General features: G+C 48.5%; 2 protein-coding genes across 2 annotated transcripts; one reads left to right on the plus strand and one right to left on the minus strand.

The window, feature by feature from the left end:
• Positions 1-742: 742 nt before the first annotated feature.
• On the plus strand, positions 743-7,934 carry GATD1 (glutamine amidotransferase class 1 domain containing 1). The gene is made up of 7 exons (XM_054390571.1): positions 743-800; positions 1,718-1,794; positions 2,677-2,782; positions 4,177-4,284; positions 5,219-5,313; positions 6,682-6,775; positions 7,819-7,934. The coding sequence occupies exons 1-7, from the start codon at positions 743-745 to the stop codon at positions 7,932-7,934; spliced, it is 654 nt and encodes a 217-aa protein (XP_054246546.1).
• Positions 7,935-13,154: 5,220 nt separating this feature from the next.
• TALDO1 (transaldolase 1) lies at positions 13,155-22,555 on the minus strand. The gene is made up of 8 exons (XM_054390540.1): positions 22,459-22,555; positions 19,360-19,483; positions 18,784-18,891; positions 17,434-17,565; positions 16,578-16,753; positions 15,854-16,051; positions 14,712-14,857; positions 13,155-13,268 (listed from the first exon to the last, which is right to left on the minus strand). Exons 1-8 carry the CDS (start codon positions 22,553-22,555, stop codon positions 13,236-13,238), a joined length of 1,014 nt encoding a protein of 337 aa, XP_054246515.1. The 3' UTR covers positions 13,155-13,235.
• Positions 22,556-22,822: the final 267 nt, after the last annotated feature.

Consider the following 22,822-nt stretch of genomic DNA (forward strand, 5'->3'; position numbering starts at 1 on the left):
TGGTTTTGTTTTCCCCACCTTAAATCCCTGTCAAATCCTCTAATACTTTGTATTTTGGGCAGCCAAAGGAGGATGGGAGGAAGTGATGGGTTAGGATTTGAGGCAGCAGTTTTATTTCTGCCCTTGGATTAAGAAGAAAAGCACTGGATTCACCAGCATGGAATAAGGCTCAATGTGATGCTCTGTGACACAAAGGCTTAGGCTGCTGGATTGGCGTTAAATCCCCACACAGCAGCTGAAATGAGTCGAGAAGGAGACACTGGGTTTTTAAGAAAATCATTTTCTGGTATCTCAGCTTTGGAAAAGCAAAAGGAACTACATTGGAAGCAGGTCGGAGTGAGATCGGGTGCCTTCTCCCCAGGATCAGGTGACAGAATGAAAGGAAATGGCCTGGAATTGTGACAAGGAAGGTTCAGGTTGGACATTAGGAACAACCTCTTTGCTGCAAGAGTGGTCAGGGATCGGAACAGGCTGCCCAGGGAGGTGGTGGAGTCACCATCTCTGGAGCTGTTGAAGAAACGCGAACACATCCCACTCGCAGGCACGGCTTAGTTGCTATGATGGTATTGGGAGGTGCCGCTCAGGGGTTAAAAAACCCCCAACTGCGACCACCCCCTCCTGCAGCACCGCCCTCGGCACCGCCCTCGGCGCTGCCCTGTCCGCATGCGCAGCGCCTCCGTCTCCTGCGGCCCCTGCGCCTCCTCCGGCCCCTGCCCGCTTCCGGCCCATGCCTGCCGCAGCCATGTCGGAGCGGCTGGGCAAACCCAGCTGCCTCATCGTCGCCAGTTCAGCTACTGCGGGTGAGGCGTTTTACACCGGGAAGCCTCCGTCCTGCCGGGCCCTTCTCCTCACTTCGGCTTCCCGGCCCTGCGGTCTCCCTTGCCCCGGGATGTGGGCCTCTGCCTGCCGCGCCCTTTGAATGCGCCTCCCTGTGCTGCCGTTGTCTTAGGCTGCGTTCCCGGCATGTGCCTGCAGCACAGCTGTGTCCTGCGTTCTGTGTCTCCTCTGTCTGCGAGACACCTGATCCCAGCATGGTGGAGGTGGGAAGGGACCTCTGGAGATCAGCCAGTCCAAGCCCCCTGCTCAAGCAGGGCACCCACAGCAGCTTGCCCAGCAGCACAATGCCCAGGGGGGGTTGGAAGCTCTCCACACAAGGACACTCTACAACCTCTCTGGCCAGCCTGCTCCAGGCCTCCAGCACCCTCACACCAAACAACTTTCTCCTCAGCTTCAGATGCAGCCTCCTTGGTTCCATTTTGTGCCCTCTGCCCCTTGGCCTGTGCCTGGGCACCACTGAGCAGAGTCTGGCCCCAGCCTCTTGCCCCCCACAGCTCCTTTAGCTCTTGCTGAGCACTGAGCAGCTCCCCTCTGGGGCTGCTCTTCTGCAGGCTCACCAGCCCCAGGGCTCTCAGCCTTTGCTGCTCACAGAGCTGCTCTAGGCCCCTCAGCACTTTCAGAGCCTCCCCTGGACTCTCTCTAGCAGTTTCCAGTCTTTCCTGAACTGGGGAGCCCAGAACTGGATCCTGTGGCCTGACTGGGGTAGAGTAGATGGGGAGGACAACTTCCCTTGACCTGCTGGCCACATTTCTTAATGCCCCCAGGAGACCATTTGCCCTCTTGGCCACAAGATGTTTGTTTTTCTAAATTAAGTGAGCTGATGTGGCTGGGATTAAAATATTGTTTTTTTCCTTAAGTTGCTGGCTCTTTTTTTTTTCAGGTGTGTCAGCCCAGTCCTTCCTTCACTGCTTTACACTGACCAGCTCTGCTTTTAACCTGCAGGTTGCAACTCCTGGGGTGAGTAAAAGTGAGCATAAAAATGTGATGATTTCAGTCTGAATCCTACTGATAACTGCCAAGAGAGATTTCTGCTTAACTCTTTTTGGAGACCTGTTTTGTTGGCTTTACAGTTTAATAGATTTTTAATTTTTCTTAACACTGAATTCAGACTGTGTAATAATACTCCCGTGGGAAGTAGTGGATTCCTGTCCAGGATGCTGGGCCACCTCATTTCAGCTTGACAGGGTGCTGGGCCACCTCATTGCAACCTCTCGTGGTCCTGGGCCGCCTCATTTCAGCTTGACAGGGTCCTGGGCCACCTCATTTCAGCTTGATGTGGTGGTCCTGGGCCACCTCATTTCAACTAGACTGTTAACTAAAAATGTTGGACCAGATGATCCCTGGGGTCCCTTCCAACCTGGCGTTCTGTGATTCTGTGAAGTTCATTCATGCTGCTCCTTTGTGGTATGGTTCTGAGCTTCTCTGCCCAGTGTTTGAAACCCACCCACCCAGGTGAGGGTGATGCCACCCTCCTTGCTGCTCTTGCTGAAGCACAGCAGGAAGGTGCCCAGCAGACAGGTCCCAAACCCATGGCTTGGACTACTTCTTGCTTTATTCAGTCAAAGGCTGCTTATTGCTCAGGACTCCACTGGAAACTGTTTCTCTTTCGAGTCACATCAGAGAGAGGTTTCACAATCTGACTCTATCCAGGAACGTGCAGTCTCCAAAATCCCAAAAGAGAAGTATGGGAGGAACAATTTCTGTCAGGAAAATGGAACGTGTCAGGCTTCCGAGGGCTATAAAGTCTATGGAAATGCTGCATGATGACACCTGAAGAAATGCAGTGGGTGCCTGCAGTGCTTCTGACTGACCCCAGGCTTTGAACCATCTTCTCCTTAGGGAAAGCAGATCGATTTTGTGGATGTGAACGAGAGCAACATGCGCTGGATCCAGGACTTCCGCATGAAATCCTACGCCAGCCCTGCCAAGCTGGAGTCCATCGACGGTAAGAGCTTCGCTGTTGGCCACTCTGCCCTCTCCACTGATCATCTGCTGCATTGTAGGGCTTTAGAGAGGAACAACACAGAGAAGGCATAAACCTGGTGCTTTTTAAGGGGAAGCCCTGGCAGTTCCTATTTTTTTTTTTTTTAATTTAAGAGGAATTCCTGCAAATACAGTTCCTGGTTTTTTTATTTAAAGGGAATTTCTGGCAACTAAAATTGCTATTTTTTTTGTTTTATTTAGCAGGTTTTTTCTGGCAACTACAATTGCAATTTTTCTTTTTTACTTAAAAGGAATTTCTGGCAAATACAATTGCTATTTTTTATTTAAGAGGATTTTCTGGCAACTACAATTGCATTTTTTTTTTTTTACTTAAAAGGAATTTCTGGCAACTAAAGTTGCTGATTCTTTTTATTTAAGAGGAATTTCTGGCAACTGCAGTTGCTGGGTTTTTTTTTATTTAAGAGGAATTTCTGGCAACTACAATTGCTATATATTTTTTTAAATTATTTAAGAGTTTTTTTCTGGCAACTACAATTGCTATATTTTTTTAAATTATTTAAGAGTTTTTTTCTGGCAACTACAATTGCTATATATTTTTTTAAATTATTTAAGAGTTTTTTTCTGGCAACTACAATTGCTATATATTTTTTTAAATTATTTAAGAGTTTTTTTCTGGCAACTACAATTGCTATATATTTTTTTAAATTATTTAAGAGTTTTTTCTGGCAACTAAAATTGCTTTTTGGTTTTTTATTTAAGATGAATTCTGGCAACTACAGTTGCTGGTGTTTTTTTTTTTTAATGGAAGAGGAAGCCCTGGCAACTACAGATGTTACTTATTTCTCTTGGATTGGTCATTTTCTCTTTTTTTTTATATATATACATAAAAACACACACTATATTCTCTCTCTTTTCTATAGACACACTCCACACTGTAATTTTTTTTTTGGCTAAACAAATATTTTGCTAAAGCAGAAGCTAGCAGACTCTGCAGTTTTAAGCTTTGCCTGGGTAAGAATGTCTCATTAAGAATTCTTTGTCCTAAAAAGGTCTTTTTTTCTCTACTCTACATAAATCTGTTAGTTTCTTCACTCAGTTTTTTTGTGTGCCCCACAGTTTGTTTGCCTTTTTTTGTTTGTTTGTTTGTTTTCATTTTTTTATCATTCTGTGCCCCACAGCTTGTAGGTTTTGTTTCATTCTGTGCCCCAGAGGTTTTTCTCCACATAGCTCTGTTAGTTTCTTTAGTTCACTCAGTTTATGCATTTTTTTGACAGACTTAGGTGGTATTGTCTTAATTTTGTCAGCTCTGAAGTGGGTTTATGGTCAGGCTGATTTGTTTGTAACTTGTTTTACAATGAGTTTCTCCTTTTTTTTTTTTTTTTTTTAACTTCCTAGGTGCCAGGTACCACGCACTGCTGATTCCAAACTGCCCTGGGGCTGTGACTGATCTTGCAAACAGTGGGTACCTGGCAAAGATCCTGCAGCATTTCAGCACTGAGAACAGTAGGTGAACATCTTTAGATGCTTTGGGAAATAAAAGAGTGCTTAGAATCAGAGAATTGTTTGGATTGGAAAAGACCTCTAAGGTCATTCAGTCCAGCCCTCAACCTAAGACCACCATGGCCATTAAACCACGTCCCCAAGTGCCATGGCCACATGTTTCTTGAACAGCTCCAGGGATGGTGACTCCATGACTGCCCTGGGCAGCCTGTTCCAGTGCCTGACCAATCTTTCAGTGAAGAAAGTGTCCAACCTAACCCTCCCCTGGCAAAATTTCAGGCCATTTTCCCTCTTTCTGTCACTTGATACTAGGGAGAAGAGACCAACCCCACCTCACCCCAACCTCATTTCAGGGATCTGTAGAGAGCAGTGAGGTCTCCCCTCCCCTCAACTTCCCCTTCTCCAGGCTGAACAATGCCAGGTCCTTTGAACTTTGTGCTGTTCAGGTCAGGCTGTTACCTTCCAATGGCTTAACAGTGTTGATGTAGTTGAAGGGGACTCAGAGTTGGCAAGAGCTGCTTGAGAGAAACTCTCTTCCAAAGTGTCCTCTTGATGCAGTTATATAGAAAAATATCTCAGTAGCTTGCAGTGCTTGTGGGAGGGTTCTCTGCCTTGTAGGGGTACAGAAATGGCTCTTTCCAGGTCAGTAGAATTCCAGGTTCAGAGCCAAGTGTGAAATATATCATTAAGGCTATAGTTGAAGACTTACCACATGAGTATGTGCTTTTCTCAGTGGTGCTCTCTCTGGAGTTAACAGCAAGTAACTCTTTACAAGACTGAGCAATTCTTACTGTAGTGTGCAGGAAAAAATCTGACAGCCAAAGAGAGAATAAACAGTTCATTGTGATTTTAACTCTGACACACACAGAATTTCCTGAGCACTCCTCTGTGTTTTGGCTACTTGAAGATGCTGACAACTGCTTTGCTTTTTCTCCAGAGCCCATCTGTGCAGTTGGACATGGAGTAGCAGCTTTGTGTTGTGCCACCAATGAGGATAAATCCTGGGTGTTTCAAGGATACAGCCTGACAGGGGTAGGTTGAGATTTCACCTGACTTTTGCTGTTTGAGGGTTTTCTTGCTGAGCAGAGGCCTGTGGTTTTAGGTGATCTGAAATCATCTGGTCTGATCCCAGAACTTCCTACGAATATAAATGGTCAGGTTGGTATCTTATCATAGAATCATAGAATCAACAAGGTTGGAAAAGGTCTCAGAGGTCAAGTCCAACCTATCACCCAGCACCTCCTGACTAACTAAACCATGGCTTCAAGTGCCACATCCAGTCCCTTTTTGAACACCTCCAGGGACAGTGAGTCCACCACTTCCCTGGGCAGCACATTCCACTGGCCAATTACTCTTTCTGGGAAGAACTTTCTCCTCACCTTGAGCTTAAACTTCTCCTGGTGCAGCTTGAGGCTGTGTCCTCTTGTGCTGGTGCTGGTTGCCTGGGAGAAGAGACCAAACCCCTCCTGGCTACAACCTCCCTTCAGGTAGTTGTATAGAGCAATGAGGTCTCCCCTGAGCCTCCTCTTCTCCAGGCTAAACAGTCCCAGCTCCCTCAGCCTCTCCTCATAGGGCTTGTGCTCCAGACCTCTCCCCAGCCTCGTTGCCCTTCTCTGGACACATTCAACTGTCTCAATATCCTTCTTAAACTGAGGGGCCCAGAACTGGACACAGCACTCAAGGTGTGGTCTAACCAGTGCTGAGTACAGGGGCAGAATGACCTCCCTGCTCCTGCTGGCCACACTATTTCTGATACAGGCCAGGATGCCATTGGCCTTCTTGGCCACCTGGGCACACTGCTGGCTCATGTTCAGCCAGCTGTCAACCAGTACCCCCACGTCCCTTTCTGCCTGGCTGCTCTCCAGCTGGGGGTTGTGTGCAAGATGTGTGGGGAGTTATGGGCAAGGGAAGCCCCAGCACTGAGTGCATGAAGGAATTATCTTGCTTAGCTGTTATGTAGAGAGGATTTTCCTTCTGATTGTTGATTCAATTTAAGGTTTACTGGACACAATGCTGGCAATGACTCCTGCAGCTCTTTGGGTCATGGAATCATTTACGTTGGAAAAGCCCTTTCAGATCATGGAGTCCAATTCTTTACCCAGCACTGCCAGGGCACCACTGAACCATGGTGCTCAGCACTGCATCTCCACAGCTTTGAAACCCCTCCAGGGATGGGGGTTTTGGTGTCCTCTTTTGTCTCACTTGATTTTTCACTTTGCTCCCCACAGAAAATCCAGAGAAGCTGCTTTTGTCGTCTTTGATTTTATGCCTCATTTCTCTTCTGAGTTGGGAAAATCATAGAGGGGAACAAAAATTAAATTGCAATGGGAAATGTGTGCTGATTCTACTTTTTTTTCCCTATAAAAAGCTTTAAAGTTACTGCCTTTTGTCCTTTTTCAGCCCTCAGTGTATGAACTTGTAAGGCAGCCTAATTTTGCCAGTTTGTCGATTATTGTGGAAGACTTTGTGAAGGACTCTGGAGCTACATTCAGTGGTATGTCACCCTCCTGCTGTCCAGGACTTTCATGGCTGTCCTTTTGGGAATGAATATTTGTGTGCCACTTTGACCCAGCTGAACAGAGCTCTGACAGGATTTCTCATCCTGTGTTCCTCTTTTGGGGATATGATCAAATATCCCAGGGGATTAGAAACTGGAGTGTGTGCTCTCTGGGAGAGGGTAAGGTCTGCATTTTGGGACTGACAAAATACCCAAATTCAGGCAAATGCTTCTGTTACTTAAAGCTGGAGGCACTAAACTGAGGGGTTTTGGTTGCTCTGATTGATTTGCTTTTACCATCAAGTTTTTCACTCATGGCTAAATCTGTTTTTGTTATATTTTCTTGTTTCATTACCAGGAATTCCACTGATTATTAGTCATTGTAGAAGTTGTTTTTTTTTCTTGTTTAATTGCTGCTAATTTCATTGATTATTAATCAGAATGTAGAAACTTGACTTTAAGGTTGGACCAGATAATCCTTGGGGTCCTTTCCAACCTGGGATTTTGGGAAGTACAAAATCTGAAGTTCTGTCTTTTGAGAGAAATCAAATCCATTAGAGCACAGAAATGTCTCTCTTTTTTTTTTTTCATTTTCTTTTTTTTTTTCCTGGATTATGTCTGGATGTGCAGGCAAAAGTGGCCCTTTCCCCCATGTCTGTTTCCTATTGTCCACAGGTCCCCTCCAACCCCCACAATGCTGGGATTTGGGGATTCTGTGATTGCATTGCAGAGAATTACAACTCTAAAATACATATTGGAGGTGAAAATCTCTTGAGAATCACTTTATATCCATCTGCTGTTAACTGAATGATGGACCAGTCCTGCTGTGCTGTCAGAGAAGGACCTTCTCATGAAGCTGTTCCAGGATTTAGGGGCTCAGTGTGGTCCTTGTCTGTTGGGGTTATAGATCAGCCTGTCAGTCACCCAGCAAATCTCTCTCAAAATAGTTCTGTTCTGTGTTAGTTCTGTCAGAGCTATGACTTTGAGACTGAAGCAGTCTTGACTAATGTGCTGCTTGTTGCTCTTTCTCCTGTGTTTAGCCAGCAGGCCAGATGCTGTGCACGTGGTGCTGGACAGGCACTTGGTGACAGGACAGAACGAGAATTCCACTCTTCCTGCTGTCCAGAATCTTCTCCTCCTTTGCAACATCAGGTAAGGAAATTTGGCACATAAGAACTGGGGACAGGCCCTGCTGATCATCCTTTAGTTTCAGCAATCCCATCGTGGTGGAGGTTGGAAGGGACCTCTGGAGATCATCCAGTCCAACCCCCAGTGCTAAAGCAGGGCACCCACAGCAGCTTGCCCAGGAGCACAGTGAGGCACAGGGGTTTGGAACCTCTCCAGAGGAGGAGACTCCACAACCTCTCTGGGCAGCCTGCTCCAGGGCTCCAGCAGCCTTGCAACAAACAACTTTCTTCTCATCTTCAGATGGAACCTCCTGGGTTCCAGTTTGTGCCCTCTTGGCCATGAGAGCACATTTCTGGCTTGTGGGCAACTTGTTGTCCACCAGCACTGCCAGGTCCTTCTGCAAACAATAGAGAAGGTGAAATGTGCTGGGAAATGCAGGGCTGAGGAAGTCAAACCTAGAGCAGACCTTTCTGAACATCTCTGTTGAAAGGAGCATCTCTTGTGGTTTGGCAAGTCAGTGTTTAGCCAGCTGTGGATCAGGATTCTAGGAATGAATGGATTTAATGTCTTTGGGAATGGCTGGGCTGTTTGGCTTTCATGTCAGAAAGAAAAACACAGATTTAACCACCAAAATCTTCTCTTGCTCAGGTGAATGTGTTACAAGCCCTTTCCTGGCTGTGGACTAACAGGTGCTGTCATGTTTGGATGTGTTTGGTTTAGCAGGAAATGAAGGAGCAGGTCTCCTTGCAAATGGGATGGATGAAGAGCCAGCAGGCTGAGGATCTCCTTGGCTGCAACTGGATCAATCATCCCTCTAAAGCTCTGTCCTGGACTGGGAAGGGACTGACAGTGAAGTGGCACTGGCAGGCTTGTGTGTGTAGAGTGGAGAAGGTTGTAAATGAGAAACATTTGAAGTGTCAGATTTGAGAAGAAGTCATGGGACCACTTCAGTTTTGTTGCTACATTTTTTTCCTCCTCTCTGGACCCTTAATTTATCCATGTGGAAATTGTCTTGTTAAAGTTGGTGCCACAGATTCCTGAAGTCCCTGCTCTAGGCTGATGTTCTGATTGTTAATAACTGCCCTAAAGAGGACCTGGAACTGTGAAGCAGCTGCTGTTTGGGTTTCCATCATCAAAACCTCCACCTAGAGCTTCACTGAAATGCCATTTGAGATGTATCCTCCCCTAACTTTGGTGGTCACAAGTTGCTGTCTGAACTCTGAATGTGTCTGGGACACTTTGGATATACCTGGAAAAAGATGGAAAAATGCTGAGCTCTGAATAAAGCAGAGCTGGATGGTTGAAAGTAACCAGTTGATGATGCTGTTGGCACACTGTGGCCTTGTTTTCTTCCTCACCTCCTCACCTGACTATGCTTCTGTTTAAAATGTTGGCTCAGCTGGTTTGAAATGGTCTTAACTGGTTTTCTGTTCTCTGTGCTGCTGGTGTTAGGATCTTTGTTCTCATTGAAATGTTTGAAATACTTCTCTCTGGCCAGTACACAGTGCTTGTCTCTTGCTGGATTTTACAGAATCTCCCAATCCTGGCAGGGTTGGTGTTGGAAGGGACCTCTGGAGCTCATCCAGTCCAAGCCCCCTGCTCCAGCAGGGCACCCACAGCAGCTTGCCCAGCAGCACAATGCCCAGGGGGGGTTGGAAGCTCTCCACACAAGGACACTCCACAACCTCTCTGGCCAGCCTGCTCCAGGCCTCCAGCACCCTCACACCAAACAACTTTCTCCTCAGCTTCACCTGCAACCTCCTGGCTTCCACTTTGTGCCCTCTGCCCCTTGGCCTGGCCCTGGGCACCACTCAGCAGAGTCTGGCCCCAGCCTCTTGCCCCCCACAGCTCCTTTAGCTCTTGCTGAGCATTGCTCAGCTCCCCTCTGGGGCTGCTCTTCTGCAGGCTCACCAGCCCCAGGGCTCTCAGCCTTTGCTGCTCACAGAGCTGCTCCAGGCCCCTCAGCATCTTCAGAGCCTCCCCTGGACTCTTTCCATCAGTCTCTCTTGAACTTGGAAGCCCAGAACTAATCCCAGGAGTCCAGATGTGGCCTGACTGGGTTAGAGTAGAAGAGGAGGAGAACCTTTCTCATCCTGCTGGCCACACTCTTCTTCATGCCCCCAGGAGACCATTTGCCTTTTTGGCCATAAGAGCACATTGCTGGCTCACAAGCAACTTGCTGTCTACCAGCAGTGCCAGGTCCTTCTTGGAGGTACTTCCCAGCAGGTCACCCGTCACCTGTACTGGTGCAGGGGCTTGTTCCTCCTCAGGGGAAGGACCCTGCACTCACCCTGGTTGAACTTCCTAAGATTCCTCTCAGTTCTCCAGCCTGGCCAGGTCTGGCTGAATGGCAGCAGAACCTGATGGTATTCTCAAATGTTCTAACCAAACTGACTCCCTGCTGTGGTGGATTCTCCTCTCCCTGCCTTGAATGTCCCAGGAGGAGGAGCTTTTGGCAGTGCTTGCAAATGCTTGGTGTGTCACTGGCTTTGTTGGGGACAGTTGTTAGAGAGCATTCTGGCATTTTACACCATGTGACAGCTCCTTTTTATCCCAAAGCCAGAAAGTGCTTCTCAAACAGATCAAAAGGTTGAAATTCTGGTGATTTTTTCAGCCCCCACAAAGCCTGACTGGTTTTGTGCTGTGCTCTGGAGCACTGGGTGCTTTGCTCTGAGGGCTGCTACCAGCAGCTCTTTGTGTTAGAAATCTGCTCCTGGACCCATCCAGCTGCTGAACTCTCTTTGGGGAGCCAAACACATGGAGTCCTACCATCTCATGCTGCATGCTCATCAAGGTTCAACAAGTCCAAGTGCAAGGTCCTGCACTTGAGACAGGGCAGTTTGTGATACCAGTCCAGGCTAGGGGTGAAGGGCTGGAGAACAGCCCAGTGGGAAAGGCATTGGAGGTGCTGGGGGGTCAAAAGCTGGAGATGAGCTTTTCAAGGACAAGGACATTTTAAAACCAAGTTTTAGGGTGTGTTGGCTCTTTGGGACTTACACACCATTTTTGCCCCTGCTTGCTGAATCCAAACTTGTCCTCATGGCTGTGATAGCTAAAAAAACTTTCCAGGAGAGAGGAGACATCTCCTGCTCCTGATTTTTTTAATCTGAAGAGGTATCAGGAGCTGGGAAGCCACTAGGTGGGGTTTGCAACCTAGGTTTGGACAGGATCCTGGGAGAGATGGCTTGATCTCCTGAGGAGAGATGAAGGTGAGGAAGAGTTATGGGGTGAAGGTGCTGTGTGACTGAAGGGTTCAGTGACTGGTGGGTTTTTGCTCTGTTTCACAGAATCACAGACTGTTAGGAGCTGGAAGGGACCTTGAAAGATCATCCAGTCCAACCCCCCTGCCAGAGCAGGATCACCTAGAGCAGGTCACACAGGAACACATCCAGGTGGGTTTTGAGTATCTCCAGAGAGGGAGACTCCACAACTCCCCTGGGCAGCCTGTTCCAGGGCTCTGTCACCTTCACAGTGAAAAAATTTTTTCCTCATGTTTCCATGGAACTTCCTATGCCTCAACTTCTACTCATTGCCCCTTGTGCTGGCATTGGGCATCACGGAGCAGAGCCCAGCTCCATCCTCTTGTTACTAACCCTTCACCTGTTTATGAACAGGTGAATGAGGTCACCTCTCACTCCCCTCCTCTCCAAGCTAAAGAGCCCTCAACTCTCTCAGTCTTTCCTTGTAAGGCAGATGTTCTACTCCATCATTTTTGTGGCTCTGTGCTGGGCTCTTTCAAGCAGTTCCCTGAGGTCCTTTCTGAACCGAGGGGCCCAGAACTGGACACAATACTCCAGATGCAGCCTCAAGCCATATTCATCAATCAGCTCACTACATCTCTCCTGAAGAGAACAAACCCCAGAGCTGGGATGGGAATCTGCAGCTGCTGTCAAAACAGTTAAGTGATCATTTTAGGCATGGCTTGGCCATCCCCTGCCCTCTGAGCTCTTGAGGGGCTCATGGGTCTATAGGCAAGCAGAGTAAGGTCTGACTGGGACACCTTTTCCTGTCTTCTCTCCCTCACTACAGTATTGTCATGTCTTTTGAGCAGCTTCTGGAGTGCTTGAGAGTCCTATTTGAGCCCTTTGGTGGTATTGACCCTGGCCAGTTGTATCCCAGGTGGCAGATCTGGTGGCTCTGGTGGTGGTGTGAAGGTGCAGAGTGCTTGCTTCACCCAGGGGGAAGAAGAGTGGTTTCTTAGAGAGACTCAGAGCTTCTGCCCAGCTTCACAGCAGCAAACTGACCAGAGGCCTGGGCAGCCAGATCAGTGCTGGCCCAGGTAGCTCAGCTTCATGCAGGTTCTCTGCAGTGTAGTCATGCCTGAACCCTTGCACCTGCAGGAACACAGCAGCAGCCTGAAACACCTCACAGTTCCTTTGCTAAGAGGTCAGGCATCAGGGCCTGCTGCCTTGGGGCAAGACAAGCTGTGACAGGCTGAGCATCACCCAGCTGTCAGGTGAAGACACACCCTGCAGAGAGGCCTTTACTGGTCACTGAGCATGAGGAAGGAAGAAAGGAGCAACAACAACTGCACAGCAACTCTGTGTTGGCCACTTTTACAGCCTCAGGTCTTCTTCTTCAGGATCTGGGAAATACCTGAGCTCTTCATCAGTGGTTAATGTTCAGTTTGCTGGATTAAATAGGCCCTGTGGCTGGAGGGCAATAGTTTGGGGCTGGTGGAGGATCCTCATCCTTCCCTGGCATGTTATGGTTACTGTAAGAGCAGTTTTTAGAATCCACAGTGCTGGAAAAGGGTAGATTTGGGCTAGATGTTAGAAAGAGATTTGTTACAGTGAGGGTGGTGAGACACTGGAACAGGCTGCTCATGGAAGCTGGAGGTGGTGAAGGGCAGGTTGGATGAAGGTTTGAGCAGCTTGGGCTAGGGAGAGGTGTCCCTGCCCACAGCAGGTATCTTTAAGGTCCCTTCCCCTTACCCATGCTGGGATTGTGTGATTTAAGTACAGTAAAACTCAGAAATCTGAGAAAACTGTTCTCTTCCTGTGTTAGGACTACGGACTTAAGAATTTAATCCAGAAAGTTCAAAAGTTAAAATACTGTGTCCAGGTGGCCCCTGCAGCAGGGCAATCAAGACATTACAAGGAAAACCTGGGTTAATTTGCATGTATTGAGAAAAGTGCCACAAAAAAATCAGCAATTCTATTTGTCCCTTTGATAAAAAAAAAAAAAAAAAAGAGATAAGCATGATACAGAAATCTATTGAGACACAGCATGAGACTTCCACAAAATAAGACGTTTGTACATCCAATTTAATTGGAGGGTGATCCACTCAAATCCAGCCTTGAGCAGCTCAGGAAAATTGGGATTTCTCCTACTTTCCATTTTCAGCACTGAACATTTGCTCCTGGAAAGAGAAGAGGAAACAAAGAGCAGATGAGGAAGAGTTTGGGAACTGTGCTTCAGGAACACAAAGTCACTATCAAGTAGTTTTTAGTCAACAAGTTCCTAGCTCAAGGACACTTGAGGTGTATTTTTTTCCCCCCCAAAACACACAATTCAACTGATCCCGTTTCACAGAATCATAGAATTGTTTGGGTTGGAAAAGATCTTTAAGATCATCAAATCCAACCATTAACCCATCACCACCATGGCCATTAAACCATGTCCTCAGATGCCATGGCCACACATTTCTTAAAGACCTCCAGGAACAGTGACTCCACCACTCAGTATTTGGTGCCTCCTAGTGCCAAGTACAAGCAGGATTTATTTCCAGCTCACTCTCTGCTGATTGTGTGTCTTGTGCCACTGCTGACAGCTGAGGAGTTCAGGAGCAGGCTGAAGGGACTTCTTACTCTGACATTAGCTTTATCTTGGTTAGCTGCCAGTGTAAACACTGCCCTGGGCCCCAAAGAGCAGGTGAGGCTGCCTGCATACATCTGGCAGGGCTTCTTTCTGGAGAGGCAGTCAACTTTACCAATTTCACTTAAGCTAGGTGGCTTGTCCTACAGAACTTGTGCTGCCTGTGTGAAAACCTGATCAGACTTGCTCACAGATTCCCCATCAGTCACAACAGCTCTCTGAAGCACTACAAGCCTGGGGAGGAGTGGCTGGAAAGTGCCCTGTCAGAAAGGACATCAGAGGTTGGTGACAGCAGCTGGAGATGAGTCAGTGTGTCCTCAAGTGGCCAAGAAGTCCACCAGCATCCTAGCTTGGATCAGCAAGAGCATGGCCAGCAGGAGCAGGGCAAGGATCGTCCCCCTGGACTGGACACTGGTGAGGCCATACCTGGAATCCTGGGGTCAGTTTTGGGCCTCTCACTCTAAGAAGGACATTGAGAGGCTGGAGCAGGTCCAGAGAAGGGCAACAAAGCTGGGGAAGGGTCTGGAGAAGAGAAATGGTGAGGAGCAGCTGAGGGAGCTGGGGGTGTTGAGCCTGGAGAAAAGGAGGCTGAGGGGAGACCTTCTGGCTCTCTGCAACTCCCTGCAAGGAGGCTGGAGCCAGCTGGGGGCTGGGCTCTTCTTCCAAGAAAGAAGTGACAGGACAAGAAGAAAGGGCCTCAAATTATCCCAGGTGAGGTTTAGGTTGGAGATTGGGAGAAACATCCTCACCAAGAGGGTTGTCAAGGCCTGGCCCAGGCTGCCCAGGGCAGTGGTGGAGTCCCCATCCCTGGAGGGGTTTCAAAGCTGTGGAGCTGTGGTGCTGAGAGCCACAGTTTGGTGGTGTCCTGGCAGTGCTGGGTGAAGGGTTGGACTCCATGATCTTGGAGACATTTCCCAACATTTGTGATTCTAATCCTTAGCCATAGCAGGGGTCAGCTGCAGCCCTTGGGAGGGGACAGATCATTTACCTTTAACATCCTCTCCAGCTTTATCGCATCTGCAGCAAACTTTCTGATCCCATCAGACAATTTCTCCACAGCCATTTGGTCTTCATTGTGGTGCCAGCGGAAGGCCTTCTCATCCAGGTGGATCTTCTCGAGCTCACATGCCTGAGCTGTGTGCAAGAGGAATTGAAAGTAGTAAAAAAAACATATATAGAGAATTAAAAGGGTCAAAGCCACATTATGGGATCATTACCAAATTCCACAGGCTTCCTAAAACAGCCTCAGGGTTCTGACCACCACACCTCCAGCTGTTGAGATTCAACCATCCCTTTCAAAGTGACTTGCTGGCTACAGGAACACCAGGGAAGGTTCCTGCTGAAGTTTCTTTCTCTTCATATGCAGTGTTTTGTGTGTGTGTGCTGTTATCTTGTATCTGCTGCTGAATTGTACAGGACTTTCAGGCCTATTGTCAGGAATCATGGAAGCTCCTCCTGCTGGGAGCTACTCTAAGCAAATACCCTGAACAATTGGCTCTTTGATTAGTTGGCAGTGCCTAACAAAGGTCGATTGATAACCTGCCTACAGGCCAACTAAACACCCTTCCAAACAGCACCCCACCACTCCAGCTGTGCACAAACCTCATCCTCCTAGTTGTAAAGCTGAAAGAGCAGTGCAGTAGGGAACACAAACTCAGAACCACAGTGGCACAGCATCATCAGATCCAACCACCAGGCGTGCCACTGATTAATTTCTGGTGGGCACACAAAGCCTTTGGCATGTCTAGAGCTGACTGCATCACTGATGCAATATTAACATAAGATTAAACCATGTTTGGCATCTTTGATAATAGCCAAATGTATGAAGCTCCTTCTGACTCTCCTTGTCCTCTCAGGAGAGGGTACAAGTAGTTAACCCATTGTAAGGGCAGTCAGTGAGGATTCAGGACCCTAAAAAAGTGATTGTGTGTGGCAGAAACTGCAGCAGAACCCTTGTCCTGAGGCCTTTGTTTGCTTTACAGAAGGATCAAGGGTTTCTTTCATTTTTTTTTTAATCCTAAAGCAAAGTAGAAGCAAGAACCACAGAGCTGAGCAGAACCACCAACTCTGAAGTGTTCAAAAGACAGGGCAAGCCCATCCTTACCTAGAAGGGAACTTCTCTGGACTTACCCTCTTTGACACTGAGCGTGGGAGTTAACTTGACATACTCTTTGCTGAGCTCTGCCAACAGCTTGGGTGAAATGGTGAGATAGTCACAGCCTGTCAGGGCTTTTATTTCTCCTGTGTTTCGAAACGAAGCACCCATCACGATGGTTTTGTAGCCAAACTTTTTGTAGTAGTTGTAGATCTTTGTGACACTCTTCACACCTGAAATTAAAAAAAAAAAAAAAGTCAGAGAATGTTTTAGCTTGGAAGGGACCTTTCCAAGTCATCTAGCCCTACCCCTAATCAGCAACTTTCAGCATGGGAAGTACAAATCACAGAATGCCAGGTTGGAAGGGACCTCAAGGATCATCTGATCCAATCTTTCTAGGTGACAGTCTAGCTGAAATGAGCTGGCCCAGCACCCTGTCAAGCTGAATCTTGAAACTGTCCAATGGAGGGGAATCTACCACTTCCCTTGGGAGATGATTCCAATGTCTAACTGTTCTCATGGTGAAAAAGGTTCTTCTGGGGTCCAGTTGGAATCTTGCACCCATTACCCCCTGTGCTGTCCACGTGAACTCCTTGTAAAGAGGGAGTCTCCATCATCTTGGTAGCCACCCTTTATGTACCTTTTTGTACTGGTACAAACGATTATTCAGAACAGGGTTAAAAGACAACATTTGTTCCTAGCAGGGTTCAGGTGAGTAGCTGTCATATTTTTAAACTGGGTGTTGAAAGGCAAACTCACCTGGGTCCTCTGATGGCTCATAGCTTTTCTTCTCTCCATTTGCAACATACCAGTCCAGGATCCGGCCTACGAACGGGGAGATCAGAGTGACTCCAGCTTCAGCACAGGCAACTGCCTGAGCGAAGGAGAACAGCAAGGTCATGTTGCAGTGAATCCCATACTCTGCTTCCAGGACCCTGCAGACACAAGCTGGCTTAGAAGAGCAGTTTGCACACTCCCCTTCCAGAATTCACATTGATGTAGTAAGTTAACTACAAGGTAGGAAGTTAAATCTGCTCAATTCCTGCAGTTAAATGAGGAGTGTGGGGAAGTGTAAAGGCTTTCAAGTTTTAAGCTCACAGCAGATGTTCTGCACTGCCAGGCTTTGCTTTATTTCCTGTTGTTCCTTGAACCAAATGCAGACAACTTCACACAGAATCACAGAATGCATCAGGTTGGAAGGGACCCTCAGAGGTCATCTTGTCCAACCCCCCTGCAGTCAGCAGGGACATCTCCAACTAGAGCAGGTTGCCCCATCAAGTTTGATCTTGAATGTCTCCAGAGATGGGGCAAGTTCAGGAAACAATCTCTGTGGCCTGGCCCTCGTGTGGACACACTTCTTCTGTTTCAACAGCACAGACAACTTTGTGTGGCAGTTGAGGAAACTCTCTTTGAGACCTGGCCCTTGTGTGAAGACACTTCTGTCTCAATAGCATGCTGCAGCAGAGCACCTCACTGGCCAGCTACAGCCCCACTAACAGATTTCCTGCTGCAGGGCTTTCAAAACAATTCTTGAAGCGTCTCATGTGTTTGTCAGGTGGCTGTGAGCAGGCAGAAGCATGCTGTGAATCAGCACAAAGCATAAAGCAGCACTTACTTGCCAGCCTGGATTCCTTCCCAGGTTGAAGAGAGCTTGATGAGAATTCGCTCTTTACTGATTCCTGCTTCCTTGTAGAGGTCAATCAGGCGCCTGGCCCTTTGGATCATTCCTTCCTTATCAAAGGACAACCTTTGAAACAACAGGAGAGCTGCTTAAAACCTCATGATTCTTCTTTTCAGCCTCTGTCCCTCCCAGAGCCCACTGAAAAGCACTTTTAGCAGCCATGCCAACAGCAGGAGTTTGTTCTTGGAGATATTTCCTGGGTTGTGAGCCCATCAAGTCAGTGCATGGCAGCACTGAGGATCCAGAGCTCAGGATGCTTTCACAGAATCACAGAATGCATCAGGTTGGAAGGGACCCTCAAAGGTCATCTTGTTCAACCCTCCTGTTCGCAGCAGGGCCACCTTCAACTAAAGCAGGCTGCTCAGGGCCCCATCAAGTTTGACCTTGAATGTCTCCAGGGATGGGCCTTCAACCAAATCTCTGAGCAACCTGTTCCAGTGTCTCACCAGCCTCATTGAGAACTTTCTCCTAATGTCCAACCTAAATCTCCCCTGCTCTAGTTTCAAATCACTGCCCCTTATCCTATTACCACAGGCCCTTCTGAACAGTCCTTCCCCAGCCTTCCTGTAGGTTCCCTTCAGATACTGAAATGAAGCTCTAAGGTCTCCCTGGAACCTTCTCCAGGCTGAACAGCCCCAACTCTCTCAGTATGTCCCCACAGGGCAGGTGCTCCAGCCCTCTGATCATCTTTCTGTCCTCCTTTGGACCTGTTCCAGTATGGCCATATCCTTCCACAAGGAAGTTACAGACAAAACTTTTCCTCAAACATGAGGAATGCAGAAGGTGAGTGCTAGAAGCGAGTTGGCAAGGAGAAGGTTACCAGATAAGTCCTGTGCAAGTCTTGACATGATTAGTTTAAAACAGATCTCATGGTACATGGAAGAGAATGAGCAAAACTGAAGAGTAGAAGCATGAGCTCTCCTTTGCTTAAGAGACCACAGGAAGATGACAAAATCCAAGCTGAGCATTCCTTGTTTTCACACTTTTATCACAGAGTTAGAATCATAGAATCACTAAGGTTGGAAAAGACCTCTAAGATCATCCAAGTCCAACCTTCTACCCACCACCTCCATGACCACTAAACCATGTCCCAAAGTGCTACCTCTACTTGTGTCTTGAACATAACCAAGCAAAGCAAGGGAAATCTATTCTCTAACAAAATCTTATCAATATAAACTCTTCTTAGCCTCCTAACAGTGAGCTGTCTAGTCCAGCACATCCTTCTCCAACCCACATCATGTCTCTTTTTGTATGTACCAATAACCCAGAAGAAAAAGAGCCAACCTTGCATCTACTTCAGTGGACACACGGCCAGGTATCCTCTTTAGTATTTCAGCTCCAAATAGTACAAAAAGTTTGTCACAGGCATTTTTGATCTGTTCCTCTTCTGACCTGAAAAACCATGAAGGGCAAAACAATTTCCATGGGGGAAGAGAAGAAAAGAAAAACCAAACCAACCAACCTATTTGATTTGCACCTTGCCATGGATTTGAGGATCAAGCTTCACAGCCCGTTTAACATTGAACTCCACAGGTCATGCTCTGCTCCATGGTCATGTTCTGCCCTCTCTGCACCACCAGCAGTTTAGCCTTTGGACACTATGTCTTAGGTGCTGTCAACTCAAGAGTGTTTTCCTGAGCAGTTCTAGAAGGCCATGTGTGAACTGGAAAATGGAGATGAACCCCAAAGCACAATGAAATTCAATTTTTTAAGGGCTGAGTCCTTTTGGGGCAGAAGAGACACCCATAAGTATGTAAGGGGAAAACCCCAGCACACTGCTAGGAGTAGTAAATGCTATTTGTGTAATTAAAGCTTCTTAAATAGAGATCTCCTGAGATAAAAAAAAAACTCTTGACTTACCCACCAAGCTTTTTGCCATAGGCAACAGCATCATCCACAAGTTTTTGGTAAGCTGGCATCTGAGCAGCAGCCAGGATCAGGGATGGGTTTGTGGTGGCATCCAGGGGCTTGTATTCATCAATTGCTGGGGGAGGAAAAAGAGCCTGTTGAAAACAATCAGCAGGGCTGAGCAATTACAGGGATTTTGGTCCAAATTGGAGCATGGAAACACTTAAGAAGGACATTGAGGGGCTGGAGCAGGCCCAGAGAAGGGCAACAAAGCTGGTGAAGGGTGTGGAGAACAGGGCTGGGGAGGAGCAGCTGAGGGACCTGGGGTTCTTTAAACTGGAGGAGGCTAAGGGAAGGCTTCATTACTCTCTGAAAGGAGGTTGGAGCCAGGTGGGGGTTAGTCTCTTCTCTCTACTATCAGGTGATAGAACATATTTGAGGTGATAGTGGCTGATCATCAGGGTGGGTTGTGACCACGTGCTGCCTGTCCCCAAGCACAGCTGCCTGGTGTGCAGAGCCTGATTCAGTAACCAGGGGAGAACCCCTGCAGGCTCTTCAGCCATTTCTGCTCACCCTGTTAACACAGCTAAAGGTCAAGTATGACAAAATATTTATCAACAGTAACTTGTCCTCAGCTTTTTTGCACCCAAACCCCCAGTTAGAGATGACACTTTTAGTTTTTCAGTCATCAAAGAAAATGCATTTTTTCCATAGCTCCCTCTGGGCAATGATCACGATCCCAGAGCAAATCCACTCCACATAAACAGGTCCTTCAACACACACTTCAATTCACATGGATACTGCTTAAAATAAAGCAATCCCAGCATGGTGGGGTTGGATGGACCTCTGGAGATCATCCAGTCCAACCCCCCTGCTAAAGCAGTCACTCACAGCAGGTTGTCCAGGATGACAATGTCCAGATGGCTTTGAAAAGTCTCCAGAGAAGGAAACACAGCTCTGAAGCACACTCACAATTTTGGAGAAGCCTGTTTTGCCAGAGGTGATTAATCCTTTCCAGCCTTGCAGCATGTGAAGACTCCTATGGGTCTTTGGCAGCATGCAGAAATTAACCTCATTAAACTTGAGTATCTCTCCTGTAAAGAAAGACTGAGAGCCCTGGGGCTGTTCAGTCTGGAGAAGAGAAGGCTGAGAGGGGACCTTGTCAACGTCTATAAACATCTGAGGGTGTCAAGATGAAGGTGCCAGGCTCTTTTTGGTGGTGTCCAGTAACAGGACAAGGAACAACAGGTATAAGCTGGAACACAGGAGGTTCCACCTCAACACGAGGAGAAACTTTACGACAAGTGTGATGGAGCCCTCGAGCAGGCTGTCCAGAGAGGTTGTGGAGTCTCCTTCTCTGGAGATTTTCAAGACTCACCTGGATGCATTCTTGTGAGGCATGCCTTAGGTAGCCCTGGTGTGGCAGGGGGGTTGGACTAAATGATCTCTAGAGGTCCCTTCCAACCCTGTAACATTCTGCCACTCTGTGATTCTATGAAATCTGTTACCCAGTTGTCCTCACCCAGTCACCTTCAGGTCTCTCAGAAAGCAGAGTCTCTGTCCCTGAGGTGTTTAAAAGCCATGTGGAAGTGGTGCTAGTGGGATGTGGTTCAGTGGCAGTGGCTTAGCAGCAGTGGTGGGATTCTGAGCTCCAAGAAAGAGGTTGGACTTGATCTCAAAGGTCTCTTCCAACCACAACAGTTCTATGATGTCAGATAGACTCTTGAAGGCAAACCTCCCCAATTTCTCTGTAACACTGAAACTTGGAATCAAGGAATCCAAAGAGGTGTATAGATCCATGGTTCCCAGAGTCAGGCACCCTTCCAAGCTGCTGCTATCCCATGCACTCCCAGCTGAAAATCCAGCACCAGCAGACATCTGGTAGCTGCCGTTAGGGCTGTTTGTTCATCGCCCACAGGATTAGGCAAGCAGCAGAGGGATTAGCATGGGCCCCAGTGAGGGCAGAACAGGATTCAGCGTTGCTCCACACAGCACAGAGATGGCCAGAGGAAGGAATTCTGAGTTCCATGCAGGGATGGGGGCAGTGACAGCCTAGGACAAGTGGCTTTAAAATGGAATGTCACCTCCCTTCCTGGGAAAGGGCAGAGCTTGTTCTTGTGAGGGAGGGAGGACAAAAGCACTCTTGTGTTATTTGCTTTGCTTCAGGACTGCTTTGCTTAGAAGCACTGAATGGTTTTGCTTGGAAAAGAGCTTTAAAGGTCATGGGAGTCCAACCATTAACTCAGCACTGACAGGTCTCCTCCACTAAACCATGTGCCTCAGCACATCTCACAGAATCACCACGGTTGGAAAAGACCTCTTAAGATCAGGAAGTCCAACCATTAACTCCACAGCTTTGAAACCCTTCCACGGATGGGGACTCCACTGCTTCCCTGGGGAGCCTCTTCCAGGGCTTGACAAGCCTTTTGGGGAAGAAACTGCTCCTCACGTCCAACCTACACCTCCTCTGGTGGAACAACTTCCATCGTGCCCAGCCTGGCACTGGTTGGCAGCAAGACACGGAGCTGACCAGCAGGGTTTGCACACAGCGTGGGTCAAGCTGGAAAAGAGCCACTGGAGGGAGTGGGAAAAGCAGTGCACGGACTGGATCAAGCTTAGGGGTGCCAAGGCCTGGGTCGGTGCGTGGCAGAAGTGAACTGGGTGGGCAGGGCGCTGCCAGCCTCGGAGCTCAGGGACCCGGTCGAGCGGGAGCGGCTTTATCCGCTTCGGTAACACCCGGACGATCCTTCAGATCCTATCCTAGAGGACACCGGGTGGCTCCGGGACAGACAGACCTCGCAGCACCGAGCCTCCGCAGCCCGAACACCGGCAACACGGCAGCATCCGGACACGTCCAGGCTGCCCTTGGCGGAAGCCGAGCCGCCGCCGGGCAGGAGTCCCCCGAGAGCGGCCCCACCTACGGTACCGGCGCCTTTCCCACCGCCGGGCCTTGCGCAACCAAGCGGCCCCGTTGCACGGCGATCCCCACACCCCAACCCCTCCGCCTCCCTAGCAGTTCGCTCCTCTCCGGGGCTCACCCCCGTGCCCGGGCGCGCCTACTCTCGGCGGAGGGCAGGATGAGGTGACAGGGGCCCCTCCGCCGCCTCTCACCGTTGAAGTCCCCGGTGTCGGCCACCACCGTGGTGTGGTGCTTGAGTTGGTCCAGCACCGACTCCATCTTCTGCCGCTTCACGGGGGACACCGACATAACCGCGGGACGTGGGGGCTCACGCCGCCTATAAAGAACCGCCTGGGCCCGGAGGGAATCCCGCCTGCACGCACCCGCTGCTCCCGGCTCGCTCCCGATAACAGCCGCCTGCGGGGCGGGGCGAGGTGCGCGCCTGCCGCCAATCGCATCCCAGGAGGCCGAAAATCAGCCAATCAGAAGAGCTAGAGGCAAGATTGACGCGCCTAGGAGGAGGCAAGGCGGGGCAGGGGGAGGGAGGAGGTTTCTGATTGGGTGGTTTGACCGTTC

Source organism: Indicator indicator, chromosome 21 (genome assembly GCF_027791375.1).
Source record: "Indicator indicator isolate 239-I01 chromosome 21, UM_Iind_1.1, whole genome shotgun sequence".
Taxonomy (NCBI): Eukaryota; Metazoa; Chordata; class Aves; order Piciformes; family Indicatoridae; genus Indicator; species Indicator indicator.

Excerpts from the sequence above, each read along its gene's own strand:
- GATD1 (XM_054390571.1), top strand. The coding sequence starts at position 743 with ATGTCGGAGCGGCTGGGCAAACCCAGCTGCCTCATCGTCGCCAGTTCA. Across the intron at positions 801-1,717 it reads CGCCAGTTCAGCTACTGCGG|GTGTGTCAGCCCAGTCCTTC; the intron begins GTGAGGCGTTTT and ends TTTTTTTTTCAG. Across the intron at positions 6,776-7,818 it reads CTCTGGAGCTACATTCAGTG|CCAGCAGGCCAGATGCTGTG; the intron begins GTATGTCACCCT and ends TCCTGTGTTTAG.
- TALDO1 (XM_054390540.1), bottom strand. The coding sequence starts at position 22,555 with ATGTCGGTGTCCCCCGTGAAGCGGCAGAAGATGGAGTCGGTGCTGGAC. Across the intron at positions 19,484-22,458 it reads CGACACCGGGGACTTCAACG|CAATTGATGAATACAAGCCC; the intron begins GTGAGAGGCGGC and ends TTCCTCCCCCAG. Across the intron at positions 14,858-15,853 it reads CACGCTCAGTGTCAAAGAGG|CTCAGGCATGTGAGCTCGAG; the intron begins GTAAGTCCAGAG and ends TCTTGCACACAG.